We start from the raw sequence: 22455 nt of genomic DNA on the forward strand, positions 1-22455 counted from the left end.
TTCGCCACATCTGCGGGGAAAGACCTCAAGAGTGGTGCATTTTCACGGACTCAAAACCCGCGCTGCTACGTGTGCGATGCTTCCTGCGCCACACCGCATATCAGCTTCTCGCACTGCAGATCATCGAGCTACTTTCGTGCGCTCAAGAAAAATGCCACCGCATAGTGTTCCAACTGATCTCGCGACACTGTGCGCTCAATGGTAATGAGATGGCCGATGCTGCAGCAAGGCGCGCCCTCAGCAATGGCCTGCGAACTGTAGTGCCATTCTCCAGACCAGACATCACATGCCTCTTGTCGGAATTAATGAGGAGTGCGACGAGAAGATACTGGGCCCAGCCAGACGCTCGTCACGTCCGCCTTAAAAGGCTGGATCCCGATATGAAATTTCCTATTCTGCGTGGAATTCCACGCCCTCATATATGCCTGATACACAGACTGCGATAAGGCGTCGCCTTCACGCGCAAATATTTGCACATTATTGGATGGACAGACTCCCCGGACTGTTCAGTGTGTGGCGCTGTAGAGACTATCGAACATGTGCTCGTGGTGTGCCCTGAGTATGCGCGCGAACGACTGACAATGGCAGATACATTGAGACATTTACACAATGGACCACTGTCGGAGGACCTCTTGCTAGGCGGATGACCACAGAGTTGGCAGAGGAGAGAGACAATGCGTGCTCTTTCACGTTTCCTAGGTGACACGGGCCTGGACTCACGCCTGGGATACCAGTTGTGTAATGTGTCCTTCACCTCGTTCCTCCCATTATCATCCGCCATTGCGACCCTTTTTCTTCCTTTCTTCCCTTCCCTTACGTAGAGTAGCAGGCCAGATGCTCCATTATCCGGCCGACCTCTCTACATTTTCCAGTCATTAAAATACTTCTTCTTCTTTATTCTAAGTATGTCATGACGGCTTTACTTGCTATGTGTTCCACTAATATACAGCAGTAACTTGTTAGTCATATTGGTCTATATGTTTCCACGGGTAATTTATTGCCTTCTTTATGAATGGGTATTACTTTGTCACATAGCCAGTCATTGGGAAGAGAGGCTGTACTCAGCAATTCGGAAAATATAATCTGCAAAAAGGGAGACTGCTACATCGCGTATCGTTTCAAAAATACATTTGATATATTATCAGGCCCCGGCGCCCTCTTGGTGTCTATTTGCAAAAGCAAGTTTAAAATGCCTGACTCTGTTATCACAACTTCGCCCATCCGGGTGTCAGCGATTGCCACGGGCATACTCGAGGTTAGCCAGCGCGTGAAAACGGATTGGAAATAGGTATTAAAAGTATTTGCTACAACGCGCATGTCTTTTATGACCAAACCTACCCCTTCTATTTTACTGCTCACGCCTTCTGGCTTCTACAAGTAGCGCGAAAACTTTTGCGGTTGATTCCTTTTGAAATTTTTAACTTATTTAGCTTTTATTTCTAATTTCAATGTGCATGTGAGCTCTCTTATCCCCGCAGAATTTATCCCTTTTCTTCGACGTCTTTTTAGTTTTCGTTTTAGGTGAATTATGCTCCGCGTGATCCACGGTGTTTTCCGCTCAGTTCTTTTGAATTTTGTAGGTATGAAATTATTTTCGCGATGTATTATAGCCTCTTTTAGTTTTATCCAAAGGCCATTAACGCTTCCGCAGGATTGAGCTGAGAAACTATCCAAGATTTCTTCTAAGTAGTCAATAACACTCATCGTTAGTTTGGCTATAGTCTTTGAAAGCTATTCGAGATGGTTTGGCCTTACACCCAGCGCTCATACGCAGATTAAAAAATGTTAGAACCAGCATCTTATTATCTGAAATCCTTTCTTCAACGCGTATATGTGGTGTTATCGACTGCGATACTAAAGCAAGATCAAGTACTGAACAGGCATTTCCTTGGACACGCATACGTTCATTAACAATCTCTGATAAAGAAAAACTAAACATTACATCAAACAGGCGCTCACAGTTTTTTGCATCTCTGTTGCCGATAGTTAACTTATTCCAGTCTATCCCAGCTAGATCAAAAGCCCCAGTTAATAACAGCTTTGTACGGTTATTACTACTGCTGTGTAGGTAATCATGCACTTTGAAAAGGTATTCCTCAGGCGCTTCAGGGTGTCTGTAAATAGCACTTATTAACAATGACGTATTATTAAACTGAATTGTGCACCAAGCACATTCATGGTTAGCTATTCCAGGCTCTTCTTGAAATTTTAAACTGATCTTTATCATAATAGCTATGGCCGCCTCCGCGGCCGTCACGATCTGTGCGTATCAATGAATATGAGGCAGGCGCAATTTCAGTATCATGTATATGGGCATGCAGCCATGTTTCGGTAATTATTGCAATATCTGGAAAATACAGTATGATTACCTCTTCTGATTTAATAACTTTATTAATGACAGTTCGAGCATTCAGGCACAATATCGAAAGCGGCGAAGAAATTCGTTGTGTCGTCTTATCTTGTCATTTCTTCTGTGTTCTTTCGTGCTACCCTGTGCCGATAACGAGGTGTGGGAATCACTTAAGGTAGGTGCAACTTTTCTAGTTATTTTTACTGTGGTGTGTTTATCATGATTCCACGTGTAAATGAGTCCGTTTAGTCTTAGTTTATCAAATGATAGTGAGGCCTTTGTACCGTTTGCCCGTTCAACTGCCGTTGAACACCATAAGTTAGATCAGATGTCTCTTGTTCTTTTTTAGAAATCTTCTGATACTGGTATCTGTGTGCCCTTGAGGTTGTTACAGCACGAAAGAATTTTGGCTTTTTCCCTGCAATCGAAAATTCGAAGAATGATTGGGCGTGGGCGCTGACTGTAACGATTGCGAATCCTATGAATTCCTTCAATAGATTTAACTTCAAGGCCGAGTATATCCTTTAATATGCATTCTTTTATTTTGTTTTCCAGTGTTTCGGCATCCTCGTCTGAGTCCCCAGTAACGCCATAAATTAGTAAGTTATTTCGGTGACTTCTATTCTCCACATCATCCACTTTAATAACGAGTTCATGCATTCGTTTCTTCATGCAAAAGTTATCAGGTACCCAAGGTAACTTTTCTATGTAAATTAGGGGGGGGGGGTACCTTTACTAGTACAAATGTGAATAACGCCCACCATTCGCCAAAAAAGCGCGTAAACACACAAAAGAGAAATAAAACAAGGTATATTTTACAGGTACGCCCGTGCGATACACCTCTCCTTTACTTGGCAAATAAAGAACCACCCCAAATGGACTCGCCCAGGAAAGAAGCGCAGGATGAACACTGCCAAGAAGAAGTAAGGAAGCCCCCCGAACGTGTAAAATAAAGATTACTTTAGTAGAATAGGACTTAAAAAACAGCAGTTGGCAACAAAGGCACATGGACCACGCGGAGATGTGTTACTCCGCCAGTCAATCACAAAAGCAAACAAAATGGTCGTCATGTGCCTTGTCAACATGGCGTCGTACTTGACACCTCCGGAAGCGTCTGCTGTTCATGAAGAGTCTTTTCATCGGCGGAAGCATTGAGGTATGTAACAGACATGGACAAAATGTATGGAGTCTGCGCATTTTGCATGAAACTTCACTGCCAACTGAAGTGAAACTTCACAACAAATCAGGGTGACTAACAAGTTGACATTTCCAAATTCCCAGATTTTTCCAGGTTTTCCCTGGGTGCCTTTGCAGAATTCCATGAGTGATGCAGAACTATGTTTTATGTCCAGACGGCCTGAAACGATATCGCCAGATACTGTCACTCTCTAATGGGCGTATGAAAAAAAAAGCTATTTATTCCAATTTGAATACTAAGGAGTAGTGCTTATGTTATTCAAAAATAGTACGGAAGGGAGGAGTTAAAAATGCACAGCAGATAAAATGTCTTCGAAAAAAATTGCAAGTGGAGTCGGACATTCTCAAATACGAATAAAAAGGAGATGCATACAGGAGCAAATATTTTCGAATATGAACGATTTCTATCAACTGATAGCAAGCTCAGTGGTATGAGGCCCGAACTTTGTCACGATTAAGATTCTCTCTCAACAGCCCGTAAGTCAACCTCAACTGTCCTGACATACTCGCAGCCCGGGCACAACGCCTTAGTGCTGTGTTTCACTGCTTTAAAGAGTTTATTTTGGTTTGGATGAGGGACACCTGCATCTCGTCGTCAGGCAACAGTTTGTTTTTTGAGCTCAAGCTCCTTCAAAACGGCGGCAGCACGCTTCCTATCCAGTTCATTCCTCAATGCGTAGGCCCTTTCTGTTCTTGTCCTTCCGCCACTCGTTCGTCCCACGGACAATTTGAAGAATCTTCTTGGTCAGTTACACAGTCCACGTATGATTTATTGAACTCCCTAGGGGCCGCGAAAACGTCCGAAAAATCGGCGAGGGGGAAGAAATAAATGCGTCATTTACTGCCCTTAGGGGCTCAAACCACCACAGGCACATACATTCGAAAACGCTCTGAAGGCCTGTAGGTACACGTATCAGGCTTATCGGTGCTCGTACTGTGACAGGAAATACCGGGTGCACGCGTGTATAATTAAGGAATATATACTGAGTCCCGTGGCAATAGGCCCTTCCCACGCTTGTTATGCTTCACTGCAATACTTTTGCGTATGCTTCACTAAGCAACGTTTCCGTATCGAGGCGAAGCTGACTTTCGGGAAGCGGCATTATACAACGCACCATGCTCTCCAAGCTTCTAAGCCAATCGCGAGGACCACAAAGAGTCCGTGCCATTGCTGACAGCAGCGAGTTCTTCCAGTAAAAAACACGGCACCCAACGGCAAGAAGCTTCATAGCGAACGGCGAAGCAGTTAAGCCTAACGTTGCCGCAACGGTGGCTACGGCTGCCAGCGGATCTGTAAGCGAGAGCGCCGGTTCGAGGCGGCGAGGTAATCAATATGGATGCAGTGGTGGCTTTGATTAATGCTGTTTTGGATCTGCGGTCGCGGCAAAACGTCCGCAAAATCGGACGGCGAAGAGTTCTTGCGTCGGAAAATTTCAGACGTTCTGATACATTGACTCTATGGGGCACGTGGTGGCGGTGCCGTGAAGCTGTCCAAATTATCGGAAATCCGGGAAGTCGGTCGTTGACCGTACACTGGCAACTTCTCCAGCCGACGACAGGGTGTCAAAGACGATTCATTACGATTCCTCTCTGTACTCGAGCCAGCATTACCGCGACTTTGGACCCTTTCAATAAAATTACAGCTAATTTGCGCTAATAGAGGCACAAATTCCCTGAGTTTTTCCAGACTACTCAAAATACCTGAGAATTCCCGGTTTTCGCGGTCGGTAGACACCTTGAAAATAGCTGCAGAGAAGCAAGCTTGTTATTTCAGTTCAATAAAGAATTAGGCATTCGCCATTCCACTATAACACACTATAATAGGTGAGGGAAAATTACGCGCTATTAATATTATTTTTGTAGTTACTGCCTCATTTTGGTTACAGAAAAAGTTTGAAGTATGAATTATTTGCAGCCTCGCGGAGGAACAGTGGCTGGCGGTTATAAGGGCGTTGGCGGGGCTTCATTGCACACTTCAGTTGTATCCGACTATAGCAGCGTTTTTTTTTTCATTAGCTCTGGAAGAATTATACAGAAACATATATTTGTGGGACAATCATAGTTCTTTTAGGTCCCTTGTTTACTGATCTAACAAGTTAAGTGCCACAACCGACTCGTATTGTTATTTGGGAAGTTGCGTAACAATGTGTGGCCGCCAGTCGCGTACAACCGCGTATGGCGCAGGAAGCTGCGATTCTACAGATACTGGGCCCACCGCGGATGGTTAGAATAACACTTACATAAGCACAGCAGAGAGAGAGAGAGAGAGAGAGAGAAAATGATAAATGAAAGGTAGGGAGGTTAACCAGGACTGAGCCCGGTTGGCTACCCTACACTGGGGAAAGGGAAAGGGGGACGGAAAGATGAAAAGAAAAGAGAGAGAAAGTCCACTGGAGATATCAGTCGGTCACTCAGTCCGGATCACAGATGCTGACTCAATCCGGTCGCTTTCAAATATCGCAGCAGCGCTTTTGTGGCCTTTTGTAGCTGTGAGATGCGAGGCCATGATCCCAAGATCTTGTTCAAGGTGAACGGCTTTCCATCTAGCTGATTGAGAGCTGTGCAGAGGTCTTGCCTTTCATTTTCATAAGATGGGCAGTAGCACAGTAGGTGTTCTATGGTTTCCTCGACACCGCAGGCATTGCACTCGGCGCTATCAGCCATTCCAATCAGAAATGCATAAGCATTTGTGAATGCGACGCCCAAACGTAAGCGGCACAGCACTGTTTCCTCATTTCGCGGAAGACCTGGTAGCAGCCGCAGTTGCATAGAGGGATCGAGGGAATGCAAGCGATGGTGAGTGAATTCAGGTGTGTGCCACTTCTCCAATGTCAAAGAGTGCGCTAGCTTGCCTAAGTGTTGGGCTGCGTCGGTCCGCGATAAAGGTATTGAAACAAGGGTTGCTCCCTCGTGAGCTTTTCTAGCAGCTTCGTCAGCGAGGTCGTTGCCGGAGATACCGCAATGACCAGGCAGCCACTGAAACACGACGTCGTGTCCTTTCGCGATCATGTGATGGTGCATTTGTCGTATCTCCGACACGAGTTGTTCACATGACCCGCGACGAAGAGATGCCAGAAGACATTGTAAGGCCGCCTTCGAATCGCAGAATATAGCCCACCGATTAGCCGGTTGGTTATTAATATAATCAACGGCACCTCGGAGGGCTACAAGCTCCGAACTAGTCGATGTTGTCAAGTGAGAAATCTGGTATTGGATGCTTAGTGAACGGGATGGTATAACTACTGCGCTGGTGGAGCTGGTCTGAGTAGAAGAGCCATCTGTATATATATGTACTCGATCAAAGTAGAAAGTGTGCAAACAATCCAGAGCTGCTTGCTTCAAGGCCAAGGTAGGCAGGTCGGTCTTCTTTCTTATCCCTGGAATCGTAAGACGCACTTGAGGTTGTTTTAAACACCACAAAGCTGAGGTTGAACGTGCAGAGGGTGTGAAACCCGATGGTAAGGAGGCACGATGGATGCTGACACAGCAGAGAAGTGGCTATACGTTAGGCGGCTCGAATGATAACTGTAACAGCGTCATTCAGAACACACGGAATTGTCCTCCACTTCTGGCGGCGTTTTCTCTACTTCCTTTTTAAATAAAAAGATGTTGATCCATGAATATTTTCATAAATAACGGTTAAACTTGTTAATTTTCGCTTTTCCTTCCTGTTTGGCTGTTGCCTTGGTACTCTCCCTTAGTAGATCGCTTAATTTCTCAAATCCTTGCGACTCTTGTTTCCAGTTGGCACTTTTGCACGAAAAGAGCTGTACAATTAGGGAAAAACTAGACAATTTAACGGGTGACAGTCATATTGCCTATGAGTGTATGGGTTATTGCAGGGTTTGATGATGGACGCTGTCTCGCATTATCTTATTTTCCACCTTATCTAACCCATACTACGGGTACAAGGTACCGAAGATCTGTCAGCGTCGCGGCGAGCTCACCGTCACTCGATGAAATAATGAAACAAAAAGAAAAGTTAAACGCGATTGGCATTTTCTCTGGCCCCAACTCGTTTCATGTGCATACAGACTAGCTGACCACAAACCGAATCCTTTTCCTGGTCCCTGGATCCGTCTAAATGAAGGTTGAACTAACGAAGCAACAACGATGCGCGTGACCATTGAATAAACGGTGACAACTGAATGCATCTGGAGTTATGCCTGCAGGCACCGAATTGGTGAGGAAACTGGCCTTCACATCCCAGGAGAGGCCGATAACTACCGCCATCCAAAATGCGTGAAAAAGACAGCAAAATGTTGACCGCCGAATGGCTGTCAAGTTTGAACATTGATTTGGCGACGCTTTAGGAATGTTTGTGCGATGTGGTGGCGTTGGCAGGGAGGGGGGGGGGGCGTATGCGTCCAAGGAAGTGGCAAAGAACGCACGGCTTCGTGAAGTAAGTGCCACGGCTCCACACAACCTCTTCTTTTGAGCCTAGTTGACACCTTCCGCTTCGAAAAGGTGTATATGTTCATGCTCTGCGTGGTTTTTAGCGCGTTGAAGTTGACTTTTTTTCGAATGTGCTCTCTTTGTTTCACGTAGTTTCGTCTTGCGATGAAAGTGCACGCATCTGCAGCTGGCCTGTGACATGGAAGCGACTTTGTACTGGGCGTGTGTGGAGCTCCACCAGAAGTTAGCACATTCTCGACGCTTTTGCAAGGCTCACTATGACTTATGGATGCAGTCTTTTAGCTTCGAATGTATGCCCGCATGTACTGATTTGGTTTTTGGTGTTTTTAACGTTAACGTTAACGTGCTTTTAACGTTACAATTAAAGCTATGATGGAGGTCGTAGTGGATGGCTCCGGGTAACTTTATTAGGTCGCCAGGGGATGTTTAACGTGCACTTTGATGGTAGAGTCGTATGTGGGCCGGTAAATTCCTCGTTGGCGTTTCATTATTCTCGCGCGGGCGCGCTAGCGCTGCTTTAGAAGTTAGCGCCTCAGCGCGATTGTATATCTTCAACATATTTTATTTACTAGTTGTAACAACGTGTCATTATTTTGTACTATTGACGGCGTCTCCAGGGCACCAAAGCTGCAAAGGGAGCACCAAAGCTAGAACCAGGGCTGGATGGGGCTCGCCGAAGCCTGTGCATGCCAAGGGAGTATAAGATAGGCTGTCGGCTATAGCGGACAGCCAATTTTATATGCGAAGGTTCCCTGCGCCGCCTGCTTTATTGTAATGTCACGTGCTCTTCAGAGGCCTCCGTTAGCCGTTACATGTGCCCTCCTGGAGCAGTACTTGTAAACAAAAACAATCTATCGTCACGATTACCAAAGCACCCCGCAATGAAAAAAGCGGCCCTGTTGCCAGGCGTTGCTGACCGCAGACAGTCGGAATCTCTCACGCGCCGGCCGAACAAAAGTACCCTGCAGGTACGTAAATGAACCTACGAAACCACGTGCACATACTTTCACGCTGTCAAAACCTGAAACTTTGGTATTACGCGCGTGCTTAAGCACACCGCGTGCTTGCGTCGTCTTTCAGCAACACTGACTCTCAACTTGCGCGCACTTTACGCCTTAAATACGCCTTGAATAATTGTCCTTTTCTCTATTTCTTCCACAATTCCAACACGACATTTTTAAGGCCAGTTACCGACGGACGAAGCAAGATCTCTATTGAAAAAGCTGCTCCGCAGGGCTCGAACAAGCTTTTCCGCGGATTTCTTCCCGTAGCGTGTTAGCCGTCGTCTGCTACGGCTGCACCGGCGGCGCCACCGTCGAGGCCGCGCCGAGCGGAGGAGGAGGGAAGTGAATGGCGCTAAATGGCGCTACTTTGGGAGATTGAGGGGCTTTATGCCACTCTAACGTCTCTGGCGATTATCTAACCGTCCACGCTGTGGGCCGTAGGTGTTCTGTCGTTTCAAGGACCGCATTGTGACGGCGCCGACGGCCCCAACGCGTACCTCATTGTTTCCTACCGCGACAAAGAAAGAGAATAGAATAGATGGGCAATTGTACCTTAAATTATCGCCTTTGTTACTGCCCGTGGTATAAGAATGCATATTACACGCTCCATGGCATTTTAGCGCATGAGGAAGGGCAGTACAATCTAATAAAGAAAGAAAAAAAAAAAACCCTGAAAATATACGTAGATATAACAGCAATGAGTAGTGAAGAGGGTGACTGCTTGCAGTTCTAACGCCATTCATAAAAACTTTCATCGCTCTCACGGTATGGCGTGCGTTTTGGGGCCACCAACCGCAGTAGGCCAATTGCTATCGTATTGCACCTGCTTAGCTCGAGGTCGCGGTTCCGAGCTGGGCTGTGGCTGCCTCATTTCGATCGGGCGAAATGCGAAAGTGCGTGTCTGCTTAGATTTAGGTGTTTGTTGAAGGGCCACAGGTGGTAAAAATCATTCTGAGGTCTCCCATTACAGCTTGTCTCACAATCATATTGCCGTTATGGCACACCATAACACGCCGTGCTTAAATCTTCTTTTTTCAAAATTTTCTGCGATGAGTGGGCAGGGACCGAGCCGTATTTCAAATTCGTATACATCGTTGATGCAATCCGCTGCGGTTTCATAGGTACCAATGTCGATACGCGCTTTTATTTAATCCACTGCTGCATGCAAGAAGTTATCTTTTATCTCTGGAGCGTGGACATCGGGGTCGTGTGAAACCACCCTGTAAAGCAGCATTTGTCTGTAGTCGCCTTCGCCTTCCGTAGGAGCAATGTGACATTTTATTGTATTGTACTGCATTTGAAAACGTGGTAACACTATTCATTGTTAGTTCCGATAAAGAAAATTGCTGAGTAAATTGACCTAAAGGATTTGTGAATTATGGTTATCATATTTCTATAAAAATTCGAACTTCAAGAGAGCAGAAAGCGGCAGCGTTCGTCTGCAATATTTCCAAATGCACCTAAATTGACCTTGAAGGTTTCGATCAGTCACTCGAGGAATCAATCAATCAATCAATCAATCAATCAATCAATCAATCAATCAATCAATCAATCAATCAATCAATCAATCAATCAATCAATCAATCAATCAATCAATCAATCAATCAATCAATCAATCAATCAATCAATCAATCAATTTTTGTGCTCGCCCTCGCACAAATAGCGTCTCGACATTGTTCGAGCTTTCTGAGCAGCGACGATTTCCTCTCCCATAAGCAGCTTGACCCTATCTGGCATCGCTGACGTCCCACTCTCTGCCAATCAGTCCTATCTGGCCGCTTGTGGGGGCCACGCAGACCCGACTGAGGATTCCATCAGACGCAAGCCATGGCGGTAGTCGCTGCCGCTTTCGCGGCCGCTGTGTGGGCTCTGCTGTGGCACCTCTACGAGCGCGCATTTGGAATATGGATGGACCAGGGTGGGTGCCTTATTTCTCTCTTCATCGGTGTTATTTCTTTAGCGGATAATAACGCATGCAGAAACAGGTGTCTCAAAATGTCGGTGGTTTACTTGTGTTAAGCGCCCAAAGCTTTACATGTAGCATAAGGCACGTTTCTATGACCGGGTGTGCGAGGTCTTAAATGAGTGCGGTTGCTTGAGATGGGTAAAGCGGAGAAAATACTCGTAGGAGTCGGTGCGTTTTATATCACTGAGATTTCAGGCTTTGACTACGCGTGTGTCAGGGACACTCTAGAGCCGCTGACGCATGACAGCAGCGATAAGGAGCAGGATGCATGACCGTTGTCGACGACTTGAGTTAGTGAAAGAAGCGCAGGTAACTCCGCTTACAACGTTACAGGATGTAAAGTTAAACAATGCAGATGGAACTTGCTCGCAATGACCAGACCCGATCTAGTTATTAATTAGTTCTGGGGCCTTATGTGCCAACACCATGATTTGATTATGAGGCACGTCGTAGTGGGGGGCTCTGCATTATTTTGACCCCCTGGGGTTACTTAATGTGAACCTTGTGCATTCACGGCACACGGGCGTTTTGGATTTTGCCCTCATAGAAATTTGGCCGCCGCGCCCGTGGTTTGGTCCTGCGACGCTTAAACCACCATGGTGTGAAAGGCTAATTATGGATCGTACAACTCAATAGAATATAAACACTGATTTGTTGGGGATCAGTAGAAAAAAATGATTTCTCACGTTTTTTACAGTTCTCCATTGCATATCGATAAATACCTAGGAAAAATAAATGTTTAGATGTTCTCATCAGGGAGCAGCCTATACATAGCCGAGTGTTTAGCTCTAAACAAAGATTGAGGCGCAGCAGCCAACCAATGCACCTTCTACGCGTATACGTAAACAGAAGGACAAACGTAACTGACCATTGTAATCCTGATGTATGCGATGCGCGCCTAACTCAATTAGCTAGGCCGCAGTTATAGTTTACCGACACAGTGCCGGTACCACTATTCCATATTACTGACCTGAGGTGACCGGATTTAAACTATGTCGCTATGTCCATTCGTCTAAACATTACAATCCATATACACAAGTCCTTGTCCGGCGTTGCTCGTTCTTCTGTTTAGCTGTGTTTGTGCTTTCCTACGAGCAGACGAATCAGCGCAATTGACACTAACCTACCTTTCATTCCGGGCGTTTTATCTTGCCTCGTGCCGTCAACAAGTACGTACTTGATAGGGCGGGCAACAGAAAGAAAGAAAAAAGTGAAGATGCAGTTTTCCCGGAAAGGCGAAGTATTGACAGCGATAGGAAAGTTTAGCGTTGGGCTTAAGTGTTCGCTACTCTGGGATTGAGTAGCCGACGTTTGCTTCGCAGTCCAGGAATTTCTTGTGGAGTCCAACCGAATGCGCTGTTAAATTTGTTTCTTTTCCTTCTTCTGTGTGCTTTTCAAGTACGAATTATTGATTCTCCCCAACATCATTGCTTTCCTTTTAACACGTGATTTACCTTTTACAACAGCACTTACGCAATAGCATCCACCAATTTACTGACCAATCCCAACACAGTGGGTTCACGTGAGCCGCGCGTTCGATGGGCAACGCGAGCAATGATGACTGCTCGAATGGCGTTCAAGCTTAAACTCGGGAGCAACATGTCGGTGCGAAGCAGCACGGAAGGCAGCTCGTGCTGGGTGGACGGTATTAACAATGCCCTGGCAGCCACGGAACGCCTGCTGCACGCGGCATATTCTTAAACGGGTCCGGAAGCACTTTTAATCGAAGTCGAGGAATGCATTTCAAGTTAAAATCGACCATTTCAGAAATACTGGGCCGCAAGAAGTGCAACAAGTTGCAGACGCACTGAAGTCTCCTTGCCTGCGTTGAATGCGAAAGCGGTATGACTCTTTAAGGTATCATTTCTCAGTATAGGTTCGAGTTTTGTCAAAAGTTTGGGATGGGACACGCGATCAAACGCTTTTTCAATGTCTACGAAGATCATGTCAATTCGGCCTTGTTTATCTGGGATAGCCGCAATATCATGAACAGTTTCCAGCAGTTGTGTGATAGTTGAGAGTCCTCTACGAAAGCCGCGCTGTCGGTCGTTGATTGGGTTATGTTGCTCGAGAAAAAGTGACAAGTGCTTGAATATGGTGTGTTCCAAAACTTTTGCGCATGAGCACAGCAGGGCACTCGGTCTGTAAGATGAAATAATGGTAGTATTTGATGTTTCAGGTAAAGGAACAATTTTTGCAAATTTCCAATCGCTGGGAAGCTCGCACTGAAAAAACGATCTCTGAAATATAATGCACAAGAACTTAGAGTACCATTCAGCATACCTCACAAGAAATGCGTTAGGTATTCCATCTATACCAGACGACTTTCTTGGATCGATATTAGGTAACAGCGAGAAGATTCCTTCCTCAGATGTCGAGATGTCACTTATTAGTGGGATATCATTAGCTGTGTTGGGGCATGGCCTTCTACCATCATCGTCGGTAAATACTGAACTAAAGAATGCGTTAAATGATTCCGCAGTTACTACTTTGTTCGTAACAAAAGCACCATTTATACACATAATAAGGAAGCACTTCTTTCTCGAAGAAAAATGCTGCCAGAATTTCGTTGGGGACGAAAGTAAAAAGTTCTCTAAAGTAACGTTATAATAATAATATTTTGCTTTTTTTGTACTGTCTTTCAATTCTTTGCGCACGACACTGAGTTTATGCATGCACGACGGGGATGGGTTCTGATGATGTTGTTTTCTTAACTTTTTGGCTTTTCTTCCCAAGCGAACCACTGGCATAGTAATCCACGGGCGAACATTTCTGATTATCTTTACTTTTGTTGGTACATAGTCCTGAACGCATCGCAGTACAATGTTCTTGAAAAAAACACCAAAGGGCGTCAACAGTACAGGTGCTAGACTAAGAAAGCGTGGTAAATCGAGAAAAATGTAGGTCAAGTGTGTCTAGTATTTCTACGTCATTCGCACGCGAGAAAACCGAGACCACTAGCTCTTCCCTCTTTGTTTTTGTCACTTCGTTCAATGTAACGCCCGGGCACACCAATTTGTGGTCTGAGATTCCATCGACCACGTCGATACCCGACACACGACGCAACATGCCCCTATTAACGGAAGAAAGATCCATGGTTCAGGCAGTAGTGTTCTGGATGCGGGTGGTTAGCTTAACCAGTTCGGTTAAATCATGATAAAGGGTTATGTCAACTAAGCGTTTAGCTGCATTTGTAGACGGTACAGGGAAATCCGTATCCCATGTGACTGAAGGGACATTGAAATCACCGCCAAGTATTGTGCTGCTGGAGTAGCCATGGACGGCGCAAAGAAATTCATTAACCTTATCAAATAATGTTTCATCTGTGCCCGGGGGGCGGTAAAAACCACCGATTATGTACTTCAAACCACCTGAGTCTACCCTCACGATTACACATTCAAGATCTGGTATATCGGGTAGTCTTTCAACTTTTAAGGTTTCCTTAAAGAATGTTGCTACTCCGCCGCCTCGAGATCCCCTGTCCTTGCGGTAGACCCGGTATCCCTGGGGCGTGATTTCGTCATCCCCAATCTCAGTGTGAAGCCAGGTTTCAGTAATTATCAACAGTTGAGGCTGATAAGTTAATATGACACTGTCTAAATCATCGCTTTTAGCTAGGATGCTACGAACATTAATATTTAAGCATCGGAAGTGTTTGCCAGTGTTATCCTTTCATTTATTAGGAATTCCTCTGGTAGCTGGTGTGTGCGCACCGGCCATTTCGCGCTGAACTTCATCTAATGTGAGTAATCGATTGTCAATCTTAACTTTATCATGTACGAGCTTTCCCTTTGTACCACATTTCCTAATTTCTGAGGTACTGTCCCAGAGTAGTTTCCTCAGGTGCCTAGTGGTTGCAGAAAAATCCTCGGAGATAGAGATTCCCTTCCCTTTCAATTTGTAGCAATTTTTAGGACGTTAACTTTTTCCCTGTGATAAAAAAATTTCACGATCACTGGTCGCCCTTTACCGCGCTGCTTTCGCCCTAGCCTATGAATCCGTTCTACAGAGTTAATGTTCACGTCTAGAGTATGCTTGAACACATTATCAGCCACGCTATCCACCAGATGCGTCGTCTTTCTTTTCTGGTATGCCGAACACAACAAGGTTATTACGCCTACTTCGGTGCTCCAAATCAACGAGCTTACTTTCCAAGTTACGAACGGTCGTTTCCAGACTAGCAAATTTATCACTGAAGCTTTTTATCGTCACAGAAGTTTCTTCAACAGTTTTTAAGTGCGACTCAATGTCATCAAGCCGTTTCTAGATATTGTACTGACCTTCAAGCAACTGTGATAACAATTCGGAAGTCGAGGGCCCTGGGTTGGGCTCAACGTCCCCACATAGCATCAGCAAAGACAGGAATACTTGTTGGATGGCACAATACAGGTTTAACATGCTACGTGGGCACGTCAGCTGGACCAAGTAAGGATTGCTAGACTTAACAGATGATACTTCGTTACTAACCTGCACGTAGAAAAGAAACGGCTTGAACATGGTGCCAGGGGAGGACCAGCCGACGTGCCCATTGTGATTAGCCCACAAAGCAGTTCATTAACCCTCAGAGCAGTTCGAGCGCTTGAGACAGACTTGAGTGCCCGACTATAGACATCCTGCACATAGCTTAGTGCATGTGAAACTGCAGTAAAGACTCATGCTTTCCTTTTCTCTCGCTTTCATTCTCCATTCCCCTCCACACGTGTAGGGTAGCAAACTGCACTTAGTCTGGTTAACCTCCCTACCTTTCCTTCTTCCCTTCTCTCTCTCTATTTCAAACGCATACACGAATAAATAGTAAAACCGGAACAGGCTATCATGACAAGGCTATCATTTTAAACACGTGTTACCCCGTGTACCCGAGTGAGTCGGCCAAAAAGCGAAGCTGCATATAAGAGAAGCCGACGGAAGTCTCTGATGCACAAAATGACTCACGATGCATGACAGTCTGTTTGCGTCGCTGATACACAAATGGAAGGCTTCCATAAGCTATCACACCAGTTCATCTCTATGCCTGAATAGGATTGTTGTTTTGTCCAAGAGCGGTTTGGGTTGGATCTTTTTCTTATCGTTCTTGCCACACGTGCGGCAATATTTAGGGACGTTATCATGGGAATCTCCTCCGAGTAATCTTCGGTGTTCTTCTAATCTTTCACTATCGCATAGTCCGGTTTGGCCGATGTACAATGATGTACGTAAATTAATGTACGATGTACGTTAATGCCGGCCTGGAGCTTGAATGCCGGCGCGCCGTTAAATTTTCTTCGTCATTCCGTTGGGAGCGTGAAAGGGCATTTCGTCGGTGGAAGTAGACACCTGGCGCCCAACGGAATGACGAAGTAAATTTGGTGGCGCGCCGGTTTTCAAGCGCTAGGCCAACGTTGCAGACAGCAAAGAGTTAACGCAAGTTGCTCGCGGGCCGGACCGACGGTGACCTCGGAGACCTGACGAAAGGCAGGGGGGTCGCGACATCCACGACACATGCGCTCTTTTTCCCGCCGGTTTCGGTTTCAAGGAGCCTGCCAAGGAGACCTAATTGTTCGCGTAGCTCCCCCATGAAATTCGCTATTCAAAATTTGATCGTTGGGATAGCTAGTGTCCCTAAAGTACTCATTTGCTGTAGCCACCTATTGTTAATAATGAGAAAGGTAATTGCCGTAACTTCGCTAATTACTCACGTAAGTGCGGCAATCGCTCTGTATCTAGAGGCTGCCAATCTGTACGCTCGAATGGTAAACACAACATTAAGGTAATTTATATATTTCGAATTTTTCAAAATTGGTGCAGCTAAACAAAACCCTGCATATGAAGAGACTTCTGTGTTATGGGGATTTACTGTAGCCCTTGGAAAAGGGAGGTCCACCGACCGAAACTATTGGGTAAATAAACCAAAGATAAACGCCGCAGTTGTGCTTCTCATCTTTACATATTTGTTAGTGATTGCATTTGTCAATTGTGGAAGACGGATAAACACTTGTTGTGGGATGGGTCTCATTGGCTATCTGTCGCCAATCATTGGCTTTACTCCAATGGTGGGCTTTATTGGAGTAAAAGAAAGGAGAAAAAAGTTCACCGATTGTTACGATACTCCCTAATGCGAAATGTGAGCGCAGCTCCATAAGTGTTTTCATTTCGCATTATATTGGCTGGCGCGGACAATCTGTCTCGTGCGGCACGTTGCAAATGTAGCGAAGTGCAGCGCGACTGCCTCGCTAATCTGGAGATCGCGCTTAGCCAGCGCGTGGGGGACGCGTGGGCGCGATTCACAGCAGCCGCCGCCGACAGACCTCCCAGACAACGCGTGCTACTCTGGCGCCCTCTCGTAGATGTCGTCGCCACACTGAGCTTTTATTCTCACGCTTTGGTCATACCCTCCTCCGCATTCCGCCTCATGATTCCGCTGCACCGTCCTTCCCGCTTTCCTCCTCGCGTTTTTCACCCCCCCGCAGCGATCCACGTTCGCTCGGTTACGTCGACGCTCGTCGCAGGGACAGGCGCCTAAGAGCTGCGCTCTAAAACAAGATCAGTTGGTGGAAATGACTTGCACTGACACTAGCGTCTATAAGTTTGACGTGAGCAGCGATAATGGTTAGAGTGATAGGGACTGAAATATCAGGCTATATTTAAAGACGCCACATTTGTTAGTTGGGTGATTAGAACTTGTCACCTAGCAGCTGATTATCGGGATGAGGAAGTGTAAGTGAATACTATGAGCGTTCGTCCTGGGCAAAAAAACCCAGGAAATTGCTGAGAAATTAATCGTACAGCAATTTTTAGTGTGGGAAGAACAGATTTAAAGATGTAGCCCATAGGTATACAGAAACTATTTTCCAGATGCGTTCTGGTTAACCTCGCTGCCTTTAACTGATGGCCATCTCACTCGCTCCAGACGTGTCCGCACACAAACTTATTCGTGAGGGAAACAAGTTCCAGCAATGGTGTTAATGAAAGCTTCCTGGTCAGATAACATTACGAATCACTTGTGTGGTCGCTAATTCAAGGCGCAGAAGGAAAAGGCGTTCCTTAGCCTTTACGGATTTCTTGGTAATTGCGTATCGCCAAAGTAGCCCGTAACGGTAACGAAGCCCCCTTTTTTAATACTTTCGATGTTAAAGCTTGTTAATTTTACCAGCAAGAACTTTCGCTGCGCGACTTTATTGCATCATGGATACCGTTGTTGGTAACGTATTCATTAAACAAAGCTCTCCCACAGCACGATTGGTGCACACCCACTTTCTACTGCGACGGTTAATTCAATTCTGGGGTTTTACATGCCAAAACCACGATTCGATTATGATGCACGCCGTAGTGGGGAGGGCGGAATAATTTTGACCACGAGATCGCTTTTAACGTACCCCCAGTGCACAGGACGCGGGCGTTTTTGCATTTCGCCCCAATCAAAATGCGGTTGCCGCCACCGGGATTTGATCCCGCGAACTCCGGCTTAGCAGCGCAACACTGTAGCCGCTAAGCTACCGCGGCGGGTCACAGTGATGGTAAAACGTGTACGTGGCCCGAACACACTGGAAGATGATTGTGTACTATTTGGTTTCATGAAGACACGTTTTTAGTCCGACGTTATCGGCGCGCGGGCGAGCGTCCTTCGCGGTCAGTCGCGCTACGTCGGTTGCGCTGCGCCAGCCGAGATGCCACCCCCTCTATACTTTAACGCGTGCGGCCAGGCCCCGCACACTCTCAAGTTTAACAAATGGCCACAGAGGGCGAAAAATCAATCGAGGCGCGTTTCAGCGTAAGCGCGCAAGTGGAGCTACTGTAATTTGGTCGAATACTTTAATTTGTGCTTTCTCTGCTAGGGGCGCTGAACATGCTGAATTTTTTAATTTACACAAACTATTGACATGAACAATCGAGGTTTCTAAGGATGCTTTTTTACCTCAGGCAAATAGGCAGTTGATTTTTTTAAATTTGATTGTTGAAGCTGCTTTTCAGTCATAGCGTCAAGGTTTTTGTGCTCGATTAACCACCAACAGCCAACAGCCTATTGGTATCGATGTGTTTCCTGGCCGTTGGCGTTCGAATACTACGGCGGTAAAACATTTTCGAAAGCATGCTGGTTTCGTCTGCGAGTCATTACATAGACTTGCTGTAAAAAGGTCTACTCTTGGCAAAGAATAGTGCCTCATTTTGTTTAGGCGTTGATTATCATAATGAATGCGGCGGAGGTTGAGGGAGCACGCTTGAAGGTACGTTTTTATGTCGTTATCTCCATAACACCGTAAGTACGCAAACTGATGTCACAGAACACCCGATGCATCATTGTGTGTTCTTCGTCATCGCTTGTTTGCTGTATGCCTACTAATTCTTCATTTCTTCAAGTGTTGTATCCTCCTTTTGTCCTTGTTCTCTTGTGCTTCACTTACAGTATGTCGTTCCGTCAGCTGTAATGCGCATTTGCAAAACCAATACGTTTGATAAGACACAGTGGTTATCATAATTTCACTACACGTGTATTAAGCTGGCACATATGGTTCAGATACAGATACCTGTATGCGAACTTGCACGACGTTGATGCGGAGATTAGGATAATTATGACACCCGTAAGGAAGAGGCAGCTGACGGCCGTATAAGCTGTTGCGTTGTTTCCGCCAAACTACCTGGCCTGGTAGTGCTGTAAAGATGTTGTATAAAAGTGACACGCGGTGACAGGGAAATTATAATTTAGCAGCCGACCGTACGTTTTGTAGCTTAGGTCTTCTTTCTTGTGCGTTTGTGCTACCCTTATTAATGAGCCATTTCTTGACTATGTTCTTGACTATGTAACCGCGTTTGTGTGGATGCTTAGACGTGTGCTTTTTGTTGTACCTGTAAAATGCAAATAAAATATTTTCAGGCTTATTCAATTTTTGGTGTCGTGTGCGTTTATTCCAGTCGAGGCCATCGTGCCACCTGGAAACCGCATTCTGTCAGTAACCCTATACGAAATGCAACAGCTGGAGCGCGGCGGCACAATTTAACTCAGGGTAACGGCGGCGTAATAAACGAAAAACCGCTCGGGATGCCCTTAAAGGTCAGTTCAGAGTGTGCCTTAACTCGACATAACTCAGCGCTACATGTATTCTGCTGCGCCTCGATCGTGCTCACGCCAGTTTAGTTGCTGCGTAGCAAACGTAGCGCCTACATATTTACAGAACACCTGGTAAAGCGTGTGCAAAACCCCGTTTCCGTTTCCTGTTGTACAGCGCCACCTGTGGTCGCATACTTTAGTTCACGACGCCACCGCTACGCTTATTTCCGTAGCACTGTGGAAGGTACAGTTTCCCTTCTCTAAGTTTGTATAGGTGTTCTGTGGTGCGGCGTCGGCAGCTATGTTCGGAGCATGCGCAAAACGTTCGGTAAGTCACGCGCCGTCCGCAAAAGCCGTCTGCGGAGTTGTGTTGGCGCCTTTTTCTTCGCGCGCAATGCATTGTGGTGCGAGAGTTCCGCCGACTCCGACGCGCAGCCATATCGGTGCCGGGCCCGTCGGGGCGCGTCGGAAGCCCCCGGTTACATCACAGAACACCTATGCAAACTTAGAGAAGGGAAACTGTACCTTCCACAGTGCTACGGAAATAAGCATAGCGGTGGCGTCGTGAACTAAAGTATGCGACCACAAGTGGCGCTGTACAACAGGAAACGGAAACGGGGTTTTGCACACGCTTTACCAGGTGTTCTGTGGCTTTACTGGGTTTCTGGCTGCTGCGCCTCGATCGTGCTCCCGCCAGTTTGGTTGCTGTGTGGCAAACATAGCGCCTATGTAGGCGCTACGTTTGCCACACAGCAACCAAACTGGCGGGAGCACGATCGAAAAAAAAAATTATGGGGTTTTACGTGCCAAAACCACTTTCTGATTATGAGGCACGCCGTAGTGGAGGACTCCGGAAATTTCGACCACCTGGGGTTCTTTAACGTGCACCTAAATCTAAGTACACGGGTGTTTTCGCATTTCGCCGCCATCGAAATGCGGCCGCCGTGGGGAGCACGATCGAGGCGCAGCAGAATACATGTAGCGCTAAGTCATATCGAGTTAAGGCACACTCTGAACTGACTTTTAAGGGCATCCCGAGCGGTTTTTCGTTTATTACGCCGCCGTTACCCTGAGTTAAATTGTGCCGCCGCGCTCCAGCTGTTGCATTTCGTGTAGGGCTACTGACAGAATGCGGTTTCCAGGTGGCACGATGGCCTCGACTGGAATAAACGCACACGACAACAAAGATTGAGTAAGCCTGAAAATATTTTATTTGCATTTTACAAGTACAACAAAAAGCACACGTCTACGCATCCACACAAACGCGGTTACATAGTCAAGAACATAGTCAAGAAATGGCTCATTAATAAGGGTTGCACAAACGCACAAGAAAGAAGACCTAAGCTACAAAACGTACGGTCGGCTGCTAAGTATAATAATTTCCCTGTCACCGCGTCACTTTTATACAGCATCTTTACAGCACTACCACGCCGGGTAGTTTGGCGGAAAGAACGCAACAGCTTATACGGCCGTCAGCTGCCTATTTCTTACGGGTGTCATAATTATCCTAATCTCCGCATCAACGTCGTGCAAGTTCGCATACAGGTGTCTGTATCTGAACCATATGTGCCAGCTTAATACACGTGTAGTGAAATTATGATAACCACTGCGTCTTATCAAACGTATTGGTTTTGCAAATGCGCATTACAGCTGACGGAACGACATACTGTAAGTGAAGCACAAGAGAGCAAGGACAAAAGGAGGATACAACACTTGAAGAAATGAAGAATTAGTAGGCATACAGCAAACAAGCGATGACGGAGAACACACAATGATGCATCGGGTGTTCTGTGACATCGGTTTGCGTACTTGCGGTGTTATGGAGATCAACGGCATAAAAACGTACCTTCAAGCGTACTCCCTCAACCTCCGCCACATTCATTATGATAATCAACGCCTAAACAAAATGAGGCACTATTCTTTGCCAAGAGTAGACCTTTTTACAGCAAGTCTATGTAATGACTCGCACACGAAACCAGCATGCTTTCGAAAATGTTTTACCGCCGTAGTATTCGAACGCCAACGGCCAGGAAACACATCGATACCAATAGGCTGTCGGCTGACGGTGGTTAAGCGAGCACAAAAGCCTTGACGCTATGACTAAGAAGCAGCTTCAACAATCAAATTTTTAAAAAATCAACTGCCTATTTGCCTGAGGTAAAAAAGCATCCTTAGACACCTCGATTGTTCATGTCAATGGTTTGTGTAAATTAAAAAATTCAGCATGTTTAGCGCCCCTAGCAGAGAAAGCACAAATTAAAGTATTCGACCAAATTACAGTAGCTCCACTTGCGCGCTTACGCTGAAACGCGCCTCGATTGATTTTTCGCCGTCTGTGGCCATTTGTTGAACTTGAGAGTGTGCGGGGCCTGGTTACATTGGCTGCGCCGGTGCGCCCAACTATAGAGGGGTCGTTTTCGCCGACGTGACGTAGCGTGCGTGCGCGCGGGCGTTACGTCGGACTATAAACGGCCCTTGACACCTGCTAGCGTGCTCGTGC

At 46.1% G+C, this 22455-nt stretch overlaps 1 protein-coding gene across 1 annotated transcript in view; it reads left to right on the plus strand.

Moving 5' to 3' along the window:
• The first annotated feature begins 10752 nt into the window (after window positions 1-10752).
• LOC126540572 (rifampicin phosphotransferase-like) overlaps window positions 10753-22455 on the plus strand; it is a 119050-nt gene continuing 107347 nt past the window's right edge. Inside the window, exon 1 of the mRNA XM_050187411.3 lies at window positions 10753-10885. Coding sequence (XP_050043368.2) covers window positions 10795-10885 — 91 coding nt within the window. The 5' untranslated portion in view covers window positions 10753-10794. The remainder of the gene's footprint in view (window positions 10886-22455) is intronic.

Source organism: Dermacentor andersoni, chromosome 2, assembly GCF_023375885.2.
Source record: "Dermacentor andersoni chromosome 2, qqDerAnde1_hic_scaffold, whole genome shotgun sequence".
Lineage (NCBI taxonomy): Eukaryota > Metazoa > Arthropoda > Arachnida > Ixodida > Ixodidae > Dermacentor > Dermacentor andersoni.